Source organism: Pezoporus flaviventris, unplaced genomic scaffold (genome assembly GCF_033815535.1).
Source record: "Pezoporus flaviventris isolate CSIRO_AGI_PZ_B2104156 unplaced genomic scaffold, CSIRO_AGI_Pfla_v1 ptg000013l, whole genome shotgun sequence".
NCBI lineage: Eukaryota > Metazoa > Chordata > Aves > Psittaciformes > Psittacidae > Pezoporus > Pezoporus flaviventris.
The window spans coordinates 25,516,772-25,534,823 of NW_026892561.1; the positions used below are offsets into that span (position 1 = coordinate 25,516,772).

General features: G+C 42.8%; 1 protein-coding gene across 1 annotated transcript in view; it reads left to right on the forward strand.

Annotated features, from left to right (window-relative positions):
- The window catches only part of MCF2L2 (MCF.2 cell line derived transforming sequence-like 2), a 180,673-nt gene continuing 162,621 nt past the window's right edge, over nucleotides 1-18,052 (forward strand). Inside the window, exon 1 of the mRNA XM_061452399.1 lies at nucleotides 1-620. Within this exon, the coding sequence (XP_061308383.1) occupies nucleotides 518-620 (103 nt within the window). The 5' untranslated portion in view covers nucleotides 1-517. The remainder of the gene's footprint in view (nucleotides 621-18,052) is intronic.

An 18,052-nucleotide genomic window follows, 5' to 3' on the forward strand; every position in this document is an offset into this window, starting at 1 on the left:
GCCAAGGGGGAGCACAAGAGGCTGTGAGTGGGTTTTTCTCGACTCCAGGCAGGCTGGTGAAGAGAGTATTGCAGAGCAGCTGCTGCTGTTACTGCTCTCCTGCCAGCTCCACTCCTCCCAATGCCATTCCTACCTCCAGGATTTTTCCCTGACTCACAGCATCACCATCCAAAAGTCTCCCTGGAGGAAGGTATCTGCCTGCTGGTTTGTCTCTTTATCCTTTGCCTCATCCGCGGGAGACGGGAGAGAAAAAAGCCATAAGCAATCAACTCGCCTGCTTCTTTTTCCTTTTTTATTTCCCCCCCTCCTGCTCCCTTCCTGTTGCCAAAGGGGGTAAAATCCCCTTCTGGAGGGAGGTTTTCCAGGTCCATGTGTGGACGGCAGGAAATTGGTAGAGGTGAGCAGTCGGAAGAAGATGTGAGAGCTGAAAGGGCTGTGCCGTGGGAGTGGTCCTCGCTTTGTGTGCAGGCGAGGCAGTGAGTGTGCAGCCTCCCACTCTGGGTGCATCTTTTTTTGGATGCTGTGCGGTTCCCTGTGTGAAATGCTTTTTTGGTTAAAAGAGGAAGAGATGTCACATCAGGAGCTCACCCAGAGACTGACTACGGTTATCACCCATGTGGGTAAGACATCTTTTTCTTTAATTGTCACTACATTTGCATAGATTTGGGGGCCCTATTTCCCCAGGAGGTGCTGATGTTCTGTGCAGGCAGGAAGCCTTTGTGTGAAAATATCACACCTGTGCATGAAATAGGAGATTTACAATAGCAGATTGTAAACCCATTGCTATGAGCAACTAGGTACCCTTTTATTGATGGTTTTGTTTGTTTTTCAAGCATGCAGTTTTTTAAAAAGCAGAAACGAGGAGTAAAGAGACTCCTACCAGGAACTGATCTGTGTAAAATACCTAAGCCCAGTCCTTGCAGAAAGGTGATAGAGAAAAGGGAGTGATGGAACGATAGAGCAACAGCAGTGCTGATGTGCTTTGCATTTCCTTGTGATACTGGAATAGCAGCCCATTCTCAGTCTTTCATTGCCACTGATGTTTCAAGGGTTCTGGAAGGTGCTAGGACAGGATCCGAAAAGCTCTTCCATGTCAGGTTTGATTTTACCGTTTGCGAATCTTCAAATGCTAGTGCACACAGGTAAGGCCCTATACTATGCACTGGCATTCTTACAACTCTGCGCTGGCTACCCACTTGCTAGCATTGGGGACCAAACCACAAGGAACCAAATAACCTGAAACTAGCAAGACAGTGGGAGAAGCTGGTGATGAAAATATCAACTGAGAAAAAGATTTGGGACCCTTTTTTTGTTACCTATAGTTGAGTGAAAGCAGATTGTGGCTGTGTGCCATCATGTAAAGACAATATTTTTAGTTGAATTGCATGAGATCAAATTTTAGCTGTCAGTGTTTGTAATGGATTGTGTGTTGAGAATGCCAAGGATGTTTTACAGGTTCATGGAATGCCTTTACCATTTACTTTGCTCAATCTGTATATAAAACATGGTGTGACCAAAATGTGGCTTTTGGAGAATATACAATCAAGATTTTAGACCACAGTTCTTCTTGGGTTTGATATTAGTTGTAGCAGTTGAGCTAGGTTTAAGAAAGCAAATGCATTTGGTAGCTTGCCTAAAGAAAGAGCACAAAAGCAGATTTAAACTGAATAAAATACTTAAGATCAGGTTCCACCTCTCCAAGCTTTTCTCCAAGGGTCAATCTTGGTGCTCCTGGTAACCTCAGCTGGGGTTTGGTATGGGAGAGAGAGTATGATTGCCAGGAGAGCTTGCAGCATCAGCCTGTTTGACCCAGTGATGCCAACATGAGTTGCTTTGCAATTGTACAAATTCAGATTGACACAAAGTCACATGTAATCACATTTTTATTATGAAGATTTGGGTTTTAATATGAGCCACATTCAGATTGACATAATGTTGCATGAGTTCACATTATTTTTGTGACAATTTGGGGTTCATTATGAGGCACATTTAATATTTTTTAGGAAGAGTATTTCAGTGGAACCAAAGAGATTTGTGCATCTCCTGGTTTTCCTGTTAGACTCAATACAGGTCCCTATCATCCATGTTGAGGACCCTCCTTGACATCAGGAGGAATTTCTTAATGGTAACATAGCAATGTTAGCATTTAGCAATGTAGGAAATCATTCTGGACACTAGAAAGATGTTCATGAACCTTTTCCTTGTTCCTTGAAAAATACAGAGGTTTCTGGGTCATGTGGCTGAGGCTAGACAATCTCACTGGTTTCCTGGAGGTCAACCAGCAGGTCAGCCCTACAGAGAGGAATGAAGCTCTCAGATCTTGTTTTAGTTTGGGTTTTTTTTTGTTGTGTGTTGTTTTGGGTTTGTTTTTTTTTTTGTTGTTTGTTTGTTTTTTTTTTTTTTTTTGTTTGGTTTTTTTTTTTTCCATTTCACACTGAGGCAAGAGCCTTGTCCACCTGCTTCCATCAGAGGCGGGTAATCCCACCATTTTCCCAGCCATTCAAGACCTAGAAATCAGAATCTACTTGTGGAGTCTGCCTGCCTTTTTGTAGGTGGTGCTAATTTTTTATCAAATCATGTAACTGGAAAAAGCATCTGTACAAAAATTGAAGCAAGTGATGTTAAAAAAAATTGCTACTGGCTGAAGGAAGAACCCACTGATGATACACCATGTTTATGAATCACACTTTGTAACATGAGTTGCCTTAGCTGAGTCAGCAGTATCTTATCGAACCAGTAATTCCTGTGTGGCTGCAGGGGTCTCTTCAAAGTTCAGTGGGAATCTCTACAGCTCCAGGAAGAGAAAGGGATCTTCTGCTTAGCAAACTGAGGGGATCCCTCACCATGAACGTACTTTAAAGTGTTTAGTATTTTTACAGCATCTATCATGCTAATATTACTGCTTGGTCTGATGGCATTCAAGCTATCTAGAATGTAGCCAGCTCTTGGTTGGGAGCACAGCTCTTGCCTCAGCCAGTAGCAGGAGGGAATAAACTTATTCACAAGAATTGCAAGAGGCCAAACAGAACTTTATAGGAGCACTAAAAAGAAATACTTTTATATTTGCAGCAAAACCTTTATGGGATCATTTTGGCCTGTGTGAAGTAGATTACACACCAGTTTATTTTTTAATGTGTCGATAAGTGTGTCACAAACAGAGTTAATTGCCTGGAGCTCAACTTACCTGTCCTGGGCAGAAGCTTTGATCCCTCATTAGCTGGCTCAAGCTGTGTTAGGCAGTTCATGTACTCGTTTAAAAAAAGCCTCTTAGCCTGCTACAGACTTCACATATAGCTACCTGCTTCATGCAGGTTAAAATCAAAGAACTGAAGTTATTTAACTACCACCACAGCATCTATCTTGGTACTTTTCTAGTACCACACACCCTGACACGAAGCACGTCTTTACACAGTGTTAAAAAATAGACAACCAAATTGGATCTTTTAAATAGCCCTCTGCTCCCACAGCATCTCTGAGATTATTCCTGGTTGCCTTGGTCTGAAGTAATGGAGCCACTGCAGGTGTCTAAGACAGGAGTAATTTGTGAATGCTAGCAGGCTTTCTGCTTGCTATGAAAGATTTAGCACAAAATGTTGCTGTCTTGTTATTAAAACTTCATCAGAATTCTTTTTTTAACTTAACCTACTTTCATTAAACTTGATAGTTGGGAGCTGTTAGGAAACACTCTTTTGAAAAAAGCTTGTCCTTTGGGTAGGTGGGCAAGTGGCATTCTTCTGTGATGGGGAAGGAAGAAGCTTTGCTGGGTGGCATGTCTCGTGCTGGTAGCAGAATTGTTTGCATGTGGGTAAAGTAGAGCTCTTCCAGCTTGTGAAGCCCACCAGAATACGCTTTTGTGCACTTGCTACCCACCCACACTTGGTAGTTGGTTCCCTGAAGTCTGATGCCAGGTTTGCTATGTGTGGGCAATGTCCTGGGCACAGCTACACACAAAAGCACCTCCACACAGTGCCCCATTTTCCTCAGATTTTTATTCTGAAAATGATTTCATAAGAAGATGGAGCTTCCACAACTGACAGCTGTCTCAAAAGGAAATAGCAGAGCTTGGCTCTTCTTTGTTACTAGTGAAGAATTCCACAGTGCATTAGAAGCAGGGTTTTGTTAGAGGCTCCCTTAACTTCTAATTAAGTTGTAAGAGCTCCTCACATCTTCAAATGACAACTGGATCCAGATGAGCTGTCTGTCAGCATCCCTGGTAGGGGAGGCACTGATGTGAGTTTGCAGAAGGCAGTACATTGCACAATTGATATATACGAGAAAAAGACCCATGTGTTCATATTAGCTTTCATCTGGTTTTACACTCTTATTTACCCAACAAGAATTTGCCCATCGGGGGGGGGGGGGTGAAGAGAGGAATTTAGGCAACTTGATTGAGATCAAAAGGGAAATCAGTAACAGAACTTAGTTTAGGGTGGGCATTTCAGGGCTTACACAATCTCTTAAAATTCCTATCTGTTAACCATGGTGTGTCAATTCCTACTAATCTTGGCTTAACCACCAGATCTGAGGAGCAGAATAAAATACCTGTGTATGTGAAGAGAAGCTGTGCTACAAACTGGGAGAGGAAGTGGAGAATGATACTGCATCCACTTGGCTGTGTGAGAGGAATTTAGGTCAGCAGAATGGAATAACCCAAGCTGGCGCTTGTCCGAGGCCAATGGCTTAGCACCACAAGACCCAGAATCTATTTTATGCTGCAAAGCCTCGAATAATCTAATGTGTCACAGCTGGATAGATGATTGCAAGGTTTCTGATCTGTGCCTGCCTACAACAAGAACACACAAAAAAGATTTTTTAAGAAATTAGCTTCCAAGGTACCATATCGAATACGTCTTCTGCTACTGTTATGCAAAGGCTTAAATCAAGGCAATGGAAATTCCACTGCCTGCAACAGAAAATTCTTCCCTTTGTTTTAGAGCATTCATGCATTTGAAGATCTTTTCGAACCACTGATTCTACGGCTCTGTCCTACTTACAGTTTTCTGGTGAGCAGCAGTAGGCGATTGGTCTTTTCCACTGATCACAGCGCAACAGGTTTCCTTACCCAAACGTAATATGCCAGCGTGGAATGTGCATCTATCGCTGTATTCCCAATGAAACAGAACAATAGAAAACTTAAGAAATATATTTGCTAAATTTGCTTGGGATCTCATGTTAACAAAAAGTGGTAGTGTAGAGTTCCTTTGCCCATTTACCTACATCTATTTAAAAATTGACCTTCTGTGACCATATTATCTGCATCCTTTTTTATGTACCCCAATAAAGCTTTTGAACTGTTGGCCAATTTTTACCTGATTTGGTGAAGTGATGAAGGTCACAAAATATTAAGTTCATGCAAATTATGAAAATAGTGACTGAAGAGAAGAGAAAGATGTAATATGTGAAAAAAAGGCTAATAAGCTCATTGTATTAGACCTCAGAGAATCCACATGTGACAGTGGCATGGGGGAAAGGAGAGGTAATAACAATTTACCTTTTTTTAGTTTCACAGCTTTAAAAAGCTACTTGGTTTCATCTTTGTTCCTACATTGTGGTTATTAATTTTACCCCATTCTACATGCCTTATTCTGTGCAGATGTTTCACTGGGAACTGTTTAGTAAGGAACTATTTAAAAGTGTTTTGCTAATGCTGCAAAGTTTATGTCTATAAAAAGCAGAAATCAAGCTTTCACAGAAATCCATGACAAATGTGCAGATGTGCCTAGTGCACTCTCCAAAATGTAGAATATTACAAGTTTAAAGCCCACATTCTAACATTGGTTGTTGAGGCATGATCAGAATTAAAGTCCACAAGAAATTGTAATGAGGTGGGAATCCAGAACACTAATTTGGCTTTGTCTCAAGGCAAAATATTTATGTAATAGTTTGGCCTGATATTTAGGAAGACAGGTGACTGAAAAGCTTCCTGGAATCAGTAGAAACAGTAGAATGCACTAAGGCTGCTTCTGCTTCAGGAAATACAAGCTCAGAGGGGTTTCTATTCTACATTCAGTCTTTTACTTTAGTTGAATACTTCTTCATATGGGATGTGACTCTGACTCTGTCATTAACAGAATTCAAGAGAAAATTACAAAAATTCTGCAATATCCAGGTGTGTTGCCATTAATAATTTCTCTTAAAGCAGCATGCAATAAGCAGAACCATGCAGAGTTGCACAGAAGTGAAAGGCTGCTTACAGCCTTAGCTGTTTTCTCATTTATTGTTATCCTCCCCAAAACTGGCGGTTAAACCTTGAGCTTTCATTTTCAAGCCAGTAAGATACCAGTATGTTGTGAAGAAAAGGGAATAGGAGTAGCTACCATCCACCATCTGCTTGCTACAGGGTTTTCACACTTCCTACTTACGCATTTTGTGATGGCAACTGTTGGAGACAGGGTACTAGGCTGGATGGAGCTGAGGTGTGATCCAATCTGTCAATCGGTAGGTCACCATCTGTTTCAAAAGCCTCCACATTGCTGCTGTTAAATCTAATGTCTTTCTCTGTCCTTTAGTTTTTAGCCTACCTCAGTAATGGCTTGTAGGTGTTTGTTTCTTGGAGGGGATGAATGGAAGAGCGTTTAACATGCAAGGAAATTATTAAAACCAAGTCAGGATGCAGGATCCAAGTTTTGCTATTAGTACTGGTGGTGCCCATGATCCCTTCCACACCTATGCGCACCAGGCACCGGGTCCTGTGCATCCTTAGAAAGCTCTGCTAGGCTCTGTAGTTTGTCTGTTGGTGCCTGGAAAGTAGTTGTGACTCAAACAAATTATTCTAAGATGCATGTTTCAGTTGCAGTCAAGTCTATATGTGTGCTTCTTGGGTCAGCTCTTCTTATGACTTTCCTGAACTGCCTCTGACTCAGGACTCAGGACTATATTTCAGACAGTGTTAGTCCTCTATGGCAGTTTTACTACAGCAGAAAGCAGGAACTACTGGCTTCCAGAGCAGGCTTTTACAAAATACTCTGTGGTGGTTTTCTGGGTTTTGTTTGGTTTGTTTGCCTTTTTTTTTTTTTTTTTTTTGAGGGTGGGAAGGTTGGTTATTAATTAAGAATTAAGAAAGGAAGAATGAGGTAGCCTAGGTCACAAAGAAGGGAAAAGTGATTTTTTGCAGCATCATTCAATGAGCTCATCGACTCATTGACATTGAACAGCTATGGCACTTCCCCCTTTCCTCTTAAACACCCCAGAAGAAGCTCAGTGTCACTTGAAAAGAGTAGGCTGGGGGAATCTCCAGGGGAAAGCAGTATAGGAGGTTTCCTCCTGTGTGAGGTCTCTGGGTCAGGCACAATGAAAGCTGCTGGTGCTGACAGAAGTCATCGCTTGCTAACAGGGTAGGTAGTTGTGACCATTCTGCACTGCTAAATTCCAAGATTAAAAAGGAAATAGGGCCAAAAGGAGGTAGAGAGAACTCCCTGTTTGTTCCCATCTCTGTGGCAGAGGGAAGATCAGATGGCCTCGTTGGAAATTAAACTGAGCTGACGTCTATCACAATTCCAGGCGGCTCGCTAAATACAAGGGCCTTTTTCCACTTTCCTCATCTTTTATTTAATTCCTTTTCTCACCTTCCATATGGGGCCTTAATCCAAGACATCCCCTGAAAGGACATCTCTCTGGGGCAAACAGGTTCAGCACTTGGGAAGCTACTTGCAGCACAAGACTGTCTCAATGTATACAGTATAAGCTAAGCAATTTCATTGCTGTTACTCCTTTCTCCTTTCTGTGACACTGTTTCAGGCTTCTTAGCTCCTGAGGAATGACTTGGCATTCAATCTAGGATGAGCCTCTCTGCATCAGGCTTCGTGACTGTTAAGGTCATTTTAACAGCACAGTGTCTGGTACATGATACTAGCCCCATTTGTATATTTTCTTCTGTTTTTCAGTGCTGGGCTTGTGTTCCAGCATTAGGGAGAAGGTAAACCGTAAATGTTTTATGTTGATGCTGATGTTGTTGCTCACTGGCTGAGCCTCTTGTACCTCACTTCAGAGTTCAGCATCTGGATTTCTCCAGGTGGTCAGCGGGTCAGTGACTGGGAGAAATCTTGAGTTCTCTACAAAGCTGTCTGCTCCTACTCACACAGGAAAATGCTGGAAAATGATGTGAAAGGGATAACATGGCATATGGATCATTATTAGTCATTCAGCTTTGGTGACTCACACTAACCAGTGCAGTACACACAGAAGGGGTTGAAACCAAGGAGCAGTAGGGAGACGGGGTGAAGAAACAGACAACTTTCACAGGCCTAGATGGAAAAATATCACTTGTAAATACCTTAAGTGATCTGTAAATCATGGCAAGGAGGGACGTACTGCTCTGAGACCAGAAACACTGTAAAGAAAACCTCATGTGTTTAGCAGAGGAAAAAGCACAGCAGGCTCCTCTTTGGCATAGGAACATATGTGTAGGGGACAGTTGGTTTGAGATCAAGGTATCTTCAAGCTCCACTGTCATGTAAGCACAACAGAGATAACATCTGTGAATCAGAGACATAACTGCCTCTGAGGAGTCATAGGCTCGTGAACTGGAAGGGAGCCACGTCCAGCACATGAACTCAGGCTGGTATAAGTCTGAAGCAACAATATTTATTCAAGGGTGAAACACACTGTGTTTGTATATGCCCCCTTGTCATTTGCAGTGCAGCATTACAGAAGGCTTATGCCTTTTCAGCAGAGGCCTGCAAATAATTTGGAATTAATGAATAGTCCTTTATTCTGTTTTCTATTAGAATATTCCTTACAATGTAGTAGTGGATGAAGCACTGAACTGAGTTAATTCCAAATTGCAGTGTACCCTAGGACTTAGTTTACAAAGCTGCTGTGTTCTGTCTCCATCTTTTCCAGCCATTTGAGGGATCTGAGTTCTCTACAAAGCTGCCTGCTTCTGCTCACATAGGAAAATGCTGGAGAATGATGTGAAAGGGATAATAACATGGCATATGGATCATTATTAGTCAGAACAATATCCCAGACAAAATGGCCAAGGGAAAGAGAGGCTACCAGGATCAAAAATCCATGCTATCATGAAATAATTGTCTGTTTTGTTTACCAGAACATGCACACAATAGCTCAAAACCAGCGTTACACCTTCTGTGCATTTTGAGTGTTCTTGAAAATGCATTGTTCTGAAATCACTGCTGTCATGAAATCTGAGTCCTGAATCCTTTAGGCAAGTCAAACTAAACAGGTGCAGCCAACGCACTGATTGTCCATGCCACTCATTTCAATATCATTTCCCTGCCTGCCTCAAAGATGAATTGCTCCCACGGTTTGGCTCTGGTATAAAGTACTACCATCTAGTGCCCTCTTGATCTGAGGACCTGGGGTTGTATGGCACTTCAAGGCAGCCAATCCAGCTCTTCCTCATCTTGGCAGAGCTTCCCTGATTTCAGAGCTACATGAATGCAACAGAGGTGAAGTTCTTTGAGAGCTCCATTGCAGTAAGGGCAGGATTATTACAGTGAATGCAAAGCTGACCCTCTGGAAGCTGAAACAGGGGTTCAAAGGTCCTTTTCAGGTTATTAGCCCAGCTTTTGTTTTTAAAAGTCATTGATTCCTGACCTGAATTACACAAGCATGAGAGTAAAGGTTAAATTGCTGCAGAAGCCAAAATCCTTTGAAACATTGCAAAGAGGTGATGGGAAATGATCCCGTATCAGTAGTAAAACGGAGTAGCTCTGATCCGGAAAGGTGCAAAGACCTCTTTTTGTGTGAATAAATGGGGACCTGCTGATATTCAGCACTCTGCAGGGCCAGGTATTTCCGTATGTTTTGAGTGTACTCAGCTGTAGCCCCTGCTGCAAACTGGTTTAAGAGGCAGGACAGTGCAGGCATTGCCCTGGGAGCTGAGGCTTATAACCTATTGTCTGAATTGCCCTGATTTCATTTGGGGATCTTGGGTCAGTTCCTAGAAGAGCTCAAGGGAAGCCAAGCTAGAAGATATTGAATCAGATGCCCCACATCTGTGAATGCAGGCTATAATCTCTGTGCTTCCAGTTACCTCCATCTGCGTCTCACAGATCCTGGATGGAAATCAGCAGCTCTCATCCTGAGACTGTTTACGTACCCACCCGTATCACCTAATATACGAGCACCCCAGTTTACTGTGTTTGGGTTTTCATAGTATCAATCCATATATTAACACCATATGTAACAGACTTCATATGAGAAAGGCTGGATCTGCTACTTCTGCAGTGCAGACTGTTGCCTAGGGCAACAAGGTATGAGGGGCTGCAAACCATTTAGCTATTGCTTTCTCTGCATGACTGTGATCTGTATGATTTCCAATTTCCCTTGGGCAGTGGATTCTCTACAGCTGACTCTGGATACAAGAGCAGCTATCTGCAGTTCCAAGACATAAATACAAGCTGAACAATGCAACAGCGTTTTGGTCTGCCTGGCAACAGCTGCTGACAGGAATCTTCTCCTTCAATACATGCCTTGAGCTCCAGAGACTTTATAGGAGTTACTCCTAGATAACAGTGGAGAACCACTTCAAGATACTGGGAGATGGAGATGTAAAGAAAATATAAAGCTGGAGATGGTGTCTTTCAGGAGAGTGATTGTTGCCTTTAAATTCTGAGACCTTTAAGGTAGCTGCCATGTTTTAATTATACATAGGTAGAGGATTAGTCCACAGTTACTGGCATCTCCAGTTGTAATATCTATAGTTTAGTCAGGACTGGTTGGTGCAGCCAACCTTGACAGGCTAAAGAGGTGGACCAGTATGAACCTCATGAAGTTCAGCAAGGCCAAGTTAAGGTCCTCCACCTGGACTGGGGCAATTCCAAGCACAACTACGGGCTGGGTGGAGAATGGATTGAGAGCAGCCCTAAGGAGAAGGACTCAGGGGTGCTAGTTGATGAGAAGCTCAATATGGGCCAGCAGAGTGCACTTGCAGCCCAGAAAGCCAACCAGTGTGCTGGGCTGCATCAAAAGGAGTTGTGGCCAGCAGGTCATGGGAGGTGATTCTCCCCTTCTACTCTGCTCTCATGAGACCCCACCCTGAAGTACTGCATTCACCTGCGGAGCCCCCAGAATAAGAAGGATGCAGATCTGCTCAAGTGAGTCCGGAGCACCTCTCCTATGAAGACAGGCTGAGGGAGTTGGAGTTCTTCAGCCTGAAGAAGAGAAGGCTCCAGAGAGACCTTAGAGCAGCCTTCTAGTACCTAAAGGGGGCCTACAACAAAGCTGGAGAGGGACTTTTTACATGGGCATGTAGGTCAAGGGGAATGGCTTTAAACTGAAAAGGGAAGATTTAGATTAGGCAGTAGGAAAAAATTCACTGTGAGAGTGGTGAGGTGCTGGCACAGGTTGCCCAGAGGAGCTGTGCCTGCCTCATCCCTGGCAGTGTTCAAGGCCAGGTTGGAAGGGCCTTTGAGCAACCTGGTCTAGTGGAAGGTATCCCTGTCTGTGGCAGAGGGGTTGGAACTGTCTTTCATGGTCTCTTCCAATCCAAACTATTCTGTGATTATGTGAAATTCCAAGGATGTGCAAGTCCTGACAGACAGGTACTGGGGGAAAGAACTGCAGCAAACACATAGCTCTAGTAACAATGATAAGTAGAAATTAGACTGTTTGGATGTGGGAAGTGTGGATATGCTGTTAATTATACATGTAACAACCTTAACACTTCAAATGCTTTTTAAAATTATTATTATTTTTTCCTGTTATGGAGTTAATATTCTAATAGAATTGCTGCAGCTAGAATTACTACCAGGAGAGTTTGTCTCTTGTTATCAATCAATAATCCTTCACATAACAAGGGATGACTATAAATATTTCCTCCTTTTGAGTCTGAAGTTCACTTTTACCCATTACATTTTGGTTCAGAGGTCTCTGAAGCAAAAGCTTAATTTCTGAAGTGATCAATATTGGTGTTTGCAACATAAAAGGCAAAGCTGATGACATGCATAGGAGCCATACTATTGATCTTGCAATATTCAGAGAAAAGGTTATTTCAAACACAAATAGCTATGGCCTCAGTATGACCCTGAGCTGTAATCAGGTGCATAACTTATCAGAAAGCTCCCAGCAATTACATGCCAGTAGTTGGTGCGGGAAGCCTGCTGGGAAAATCTGATTAATCCTTGTTGTGGTGATCAGCTTTTTTTTTGTGAAAACAAAATTGCTAGTTTCTTTAAAAGACAGATTCAGAGCTACTCTCACCATTTCACATGTCTCATATTTGCACTGTTACCAATTTCTAGCATCTTTTTCCCTTCCACACTGAAGTCAGAAAAGGCTTCACAGAGACTTTGAAGCCACAGTTCAGTTGAGGTAGACTTTTTGGTCCTTTATATGTAGCTCATAAAAAAACCTACTTTCTGGCTTTGTTTTCAGCTAAGGGAGAATGCAGTTTCAGCAATGTGCAATTGTCATTTTGGATCATGTTGAATTACACTGTGGCTATACAGCAGAGCCTTGTGTATAGTTGTATCTTGAATGGGAAAAGAAAGCTAGCAGCCAATGAACTTTGAAGAGCAGTATTGTTTGGACAGAAGCAAAGAGGAGTTTGTCAGTCATATTCTGTGCCCATTCTACCCCAGTAATTTCAATAGCAGCTGTGTACAGGCCACACTCTGCCTGTCCCACTTTTCCCTTCAGAGCTGGATTGCCACCACCATGGAAGGCTTCCAGTCCAGCTACAGGAAGGAGGAGAGATGAAACACAGTCATCCCTTGCATCCTCCACTGTCCAGCAGGATGCCAGAGCATGGCTGCTTCCTGGTGAAGGGTTTGTGTGGGCCTGTTGGTCTCAGGAAGGCAGCTGCTATTGCTAGTGTAGCCTTATCCACTGAGGGAAGAGGGCACATCATTTTGCGCTCGATTTCTACTCTCAAAGTGTTTCAAAGATATGATCAAACCATTTAATCTTCCTTTCTCAGATGAGCTGAAAGGCAGGGTGTCACAGCAGTGGGCAGAGGAGCCTCACTCCCTCAAGCTCCTTCTCCAAGAGATCTTACGGCACTGCAGGATTTGGTACCCAGGCGTTACTGCTGACACAGAGGCCCACCAGATGAGGTTGAGGTGGTCCCCATCGCTGCGTCTTGCAGAGGAGCCACTAGAGGGCACAGGAGAGTGTAACCATTTCTCTACACAACCCCAACAGGAGAAACGCCACCTCCCTGGTCACGCCGCAACAGCATCGAAGTGCAAATTACCCACACAGCACGAATTCGGAGAAAGGCATGGTCTCGAGATACACAGCCTGTGAGATAGGTGCTGAACCTTTGAAGATTGGGATATACAAATTCTCTATCTAAGCTTCTGACCTAATCTAGGATTTACTACAAAAAGACATGGCTTGACTACATGTGTGTAATTCTTGATCTCCTTAGGAGCTAAGATGTCTAAGTTTTAAATAAAAGCCATTTTCCTGTTTAGGAGTAAGAACATCCCTTCATTTTAATCTCTAGGAAATACAAGAAAGAGCTAATCTTATGGCAGCTTCTCTTCCAGCAAATGTGAGACTCTGTTGTGATTTTGACAACTTAGTTGAACCCTATAGAAGTTATTAACAGTCTCAAACTTCTGCCAGGAAATACAAAGATTAGGAATACACTTTATGGGAAAATAAGGCTATCATTACTATGATCATTCTCACTCCCCCGAGAGCAGTCCCACAATACTTGAGCAGAGGTAGTGACAGATCCAAAAGACATATCAGGTCAAAGTCTAAACCAGGTCAAGAAGAGCAGAGAAAGCAGCTGACAACAGCATTACCCACAGTATAAGAAAAAGAGGGACTAGGGGCTCTCTTAAATGGAGCAGCTGGAGCACTGTGGGGGAGGGTATGTTGGTGGGAGTCTCCCGTGAGAGTGCTCTGTCATTTAGTTGAGGCTGATTAGTTCACCCAGGACCCTGAGTGCACTCTGCTGCCAAACGCAAAGTATCTCCTCAGTACAGCCCACATGCTCTAAAATACCTGCCATGTCCACTACCAGTGCTGATACTGGGATCAGTCGCTGAACCTGGTTTTAAGACTCATTTACTAGTATTATGTTTTCATTACAACTAATTAGCTCATTCCTTGCAGTTTCAGTTCAGCCTTCAATATCTGCTGCCTCTGAATGTGTACATAGTAGTAATTAGCTTGACACAACACTACAAAACCTTAATAAGCAAGACACTCTTTTCAAATACAGTGTTGAAAAGATGGGTATATCTACAAATGATAAAGTTGAGAAACACTCTTTGTGCCATGTTCAAGGCTGCAGCCAAGAAAGGGGTATTTCTTGGTATGTCCCCATTTATCTTCCAGCTTTACTGCAGTAATTGCAATTGATCTTAGACAAATTGAATACTTTGGGATTCAGTTCCCAGCTGAAGATTTTTCCTTATGCTTTGTTGTTTGTATTGAGATTTTAAACTTGATTGGTGGGTTCTTACAATGCTTCTGACAGAGTTAAAAATATTTTTTTTGGGGTGGGGTGGGTTTTTTTTTGCACAGTTGTTTGCTATTCTTAAAACAAATATATTTAAAACAAGAGACATGTAGAAAAATGCTGGGTAGAATTTTGTTAATATATGCTACAAGGGAGCAGCAAAGAGAGCGTTAAAGAGGGACTGAAACTATTATTTCCCCACCTGAAAAGTAGGTATCAATTAGGAGCAGGTGTTATCACTAATAGTGGCATGGTGAACGGCCACTGGCCTGTTCCAAAGGACCTGTGAGAGAGATACTACTGAAAGAAGAATGTAGATTTTTAGGTGTAGAAGGAAATATAGAAGACTGTATTGTGCACAGGAGGTGGGGTTGGAAAGCTCTGGTAATTCAAAGGCTGATTTGAAGCTTGAGTGATGTGTGGGAAGCTGCAAGGGTGTCTGGAAGAACTGAAGATTGTTAGGAAGCTGGGAAGATGAGTGGGATGCTGGAAGGCTACATGTGAGACCTGGAAGATAGGTGGGTTGACTGGAAATTTGTGTATTGTATAGAGAGGCTTGGATCCTGATCTGAGTCCAATGTTATCAGTTCACATAGTTCAGAGACTTAAGAAGGAAAGAGATATAATTACATGTAAGAGATTCTGTGGGTGTTCCAGAACCCAGGGAGGCAAGCAACAGTTACGGTTTATTTAACAGCACATTAAACACTTAGATTCTCTTTCAGTCAGAGTGACCGTAGGTAGTAGTTTTGTTCACTCAGTTGTTAACCTACAGCTCTTGGAGCCTTCAGGGCTGCAAGAGGTGAAAGAAAAAGTAGAAACCCATCAGATATTATAGCATCTTAGGAGGAAGCAGCATTTGAGAAGGAACAGATGAGGCTATTTACTCTGAATGTCTTTATATTACTTAAGAATTAATTCTAGTGATATGCTGGATGGAGGCTGGCTCTAATTCTCCTTCATGCTACAGCTGGTTTTCAGTGCTATCTAGAAGCATTGGTTAGGTGAACAGGGTGGTGCTTAAAGTCTGCCTGTGGTATTGCTCTCTGCTGGGGTGTGGAATCAGATGGTACGAAAGTCCTCGCGGTAAGAGAGATCTCTGCCAGCTGCCTGCATTGGTGCAGCAGCAGGTGTGCTGGGAGCTGAAATCCTTCTTCAATAAATGCAGATCCCAGAAGATGTGTCACATGCTAAAATCTACTTCTTTTAGTGGTGCATATGTACTGATAATGTGGTGTTCAACCTTGTTCACTGCCCATATGCAGCATACCTCTGTCAGTATCTGGAGCTATGCTCCAAAGCTAACTGGAAAGGGTGCTCTGCTACTGAGATGCTGTTGGCAGCTATTTCTAGTTTGCAGGTCCAGGAGAGGTCATGCTAATCTACATCAATGTTGCTATAGATCTTTGAAACAAAGGCTGATCGCCTCTAACTCCAGGTGATACCAATGCAATCACAGGTCTTTAGTACCTCAGAGAATCAGAAGTCCAGTGTAGACAGACTTATATTTGGGAGTAGTTATGGATACGTATAGTAGTTACGGATAGCATGCCTTTTGATCCATGTGTGTTTCTCCACTTTCAGGTCATGTCAACAGTCCTTTTATGTTAACTCTGTCATGGTTTCATTCTTGACAACAGAATAGTCCTAGTTGTGAATCTACTGCTTTTAGCTGCTTTCAAACTATTTCGCTGTTGCTTCTTTAAGCAGAACTACTTTGCACTTAAAGATTGCCCTCAGTATAATCCAGTTCAAAGGGCTCTTGAGACAGTAGGAGGTGTTGCGCATTCATCACCAAAATTTGGTGGCTTTTGTTGGGAAAAAATAGGTGAAATTATTCCTGCCCCTTCCTTCCCTCCCAAGCCTTCTCTAAATGGTTCTTAGGTGCATACTTTAAAAAAACAAAAATATTATTCTTAAACTGTATCCTGTTATTGGCAATTAAATGGAAAAATGTCTATTTCATAGAAGCAACAATATCTCTGTGGTGACAAAGCACTCAGCTGAGAATCACTGAAGAAGTACTTACCCTTATTCAGTGCTATGTTCCATGAAGTGGACTATGCCTATTGAAACGAAGGTCCATAAACGGATGTGGGATTAGGTACATTTTATTGAGTTAATCTGTGCTGGTCAGTAGAAAACGTTTATAGTGGAGATTCCTGGCAGACTAAAGAGCAATTTCCTATCTCATCATCTGCACCGCTCAGCTTTGAGGCCAGTGTCTTGGCCTTGCTGCACCCTGGTGCATAATGCAGTGCTCTGGGTGGGGAGAGATAAATGAGGTGTCCGCTGATGCACATGCTAGCAGGTTATCCTGCTTTGGTGTAGCTTGAGGAATCACCCTGTAGACTGTGTCTTTTTAGAACCTTTAATCCGTTACAGGTGATGGCTTAGAGACGAAACTGGGGAGGATGAACTGGGAATGGCTCAGGGGTTCAAGGCTGTCGGTGGATGTGTGTAAGGAACAGCTGTACAGCATCAGGTGCTGAGCAGGAAAAATTCCTACTGCCTCTGTGTAGGTGTATGCCAGTGTCCAGCTGCTCTGTGTGATTGTGCTTGTGGGGGCACACAGAAGAAAGTGCTGCAGCCTCTCATCTGCAGGTGTCTGCCTGTGTGGGCAGGTCCTTCAGGGCAGACCTCTGGTTTCTGACAGTAGCCTTGTCCTAGGAAAAAAGAACATGTACTTCACAGTTGCCCGGCCAGAGGGAGTCATTCCTCTTTGACTCATTTTTATCCTCAATTCCTAGAAGAATGCAAGCCTTGCCTTAGGGGATGTGAATGTGTTTGATGCCTATCTGCCAGCTGAGAGAGGTCAGTTGAAGCCTTGGTGTTTAGAACACTCTAGATAGGACCTCCTTTTTCTTTGTGGACTGCTCAAAGTAACTCAGTGAACCTCAATACACAGACATGCAAACAGGAAAAAATCAACAGTCCCTAAAGCCCAATATCCCACCCTATATAGTAACTAATGTTGAGTGTTTGAGAGATGGCAGTAAAACACTGGAAATGCCTTTACTATACTTTGTAATGTGAGAAGCTGTTTCTTCCTATTTGGCATGTGTCCAGAAGACTTGAGTATGAACAAGCCTTGTGATTCTAAGAGATCCTATTTTTATCCCTGTGTCTTTTTGGTGTTCTCCTTTATCTGCTTTAAGTTATGAATTGCAGTAACAAAAAAAAAAAAAATTGCTTCCATGAAAGAATGTATACAGTTGCCTCTCAAGGAAAGAAGCTGTCCTGGTGGTGTTTGCTGCATGGATCCAGCTGTTCTGCACTGTGAGTGCTCCAGTGGTTGGTTGCAGGGAGAAAAAGGTGAAGGGGGAGAGAAAAATGAGCAGTGCAATGCTCTCAGTGTTAGCAAGAGTCAGGGTTAGCATCACATGGGAGGTGACTCAGTGCGTCAGTGGCAGAGTACAGAGAGGAGAAAAGCATGTTCTCTTGATGCCCAGAGACTTTTCAGCATTCATACTGCTGCTGGAAGGCAGTGGCTCAAAGACTGTCCCTGTGCATCCATCTCTCACAGTGTGTGCTATGTTGGTAAGGTGATTATGGCGTTTAGGAGTGTGGAAGAATGGTGGCCTGACATGCTGTTTTATGGATCACAACTTTCTCTGGGTTACTGAGTGTTTCTCTCATCTGCTCCTTTTGCATTTACTTGTATTTAAT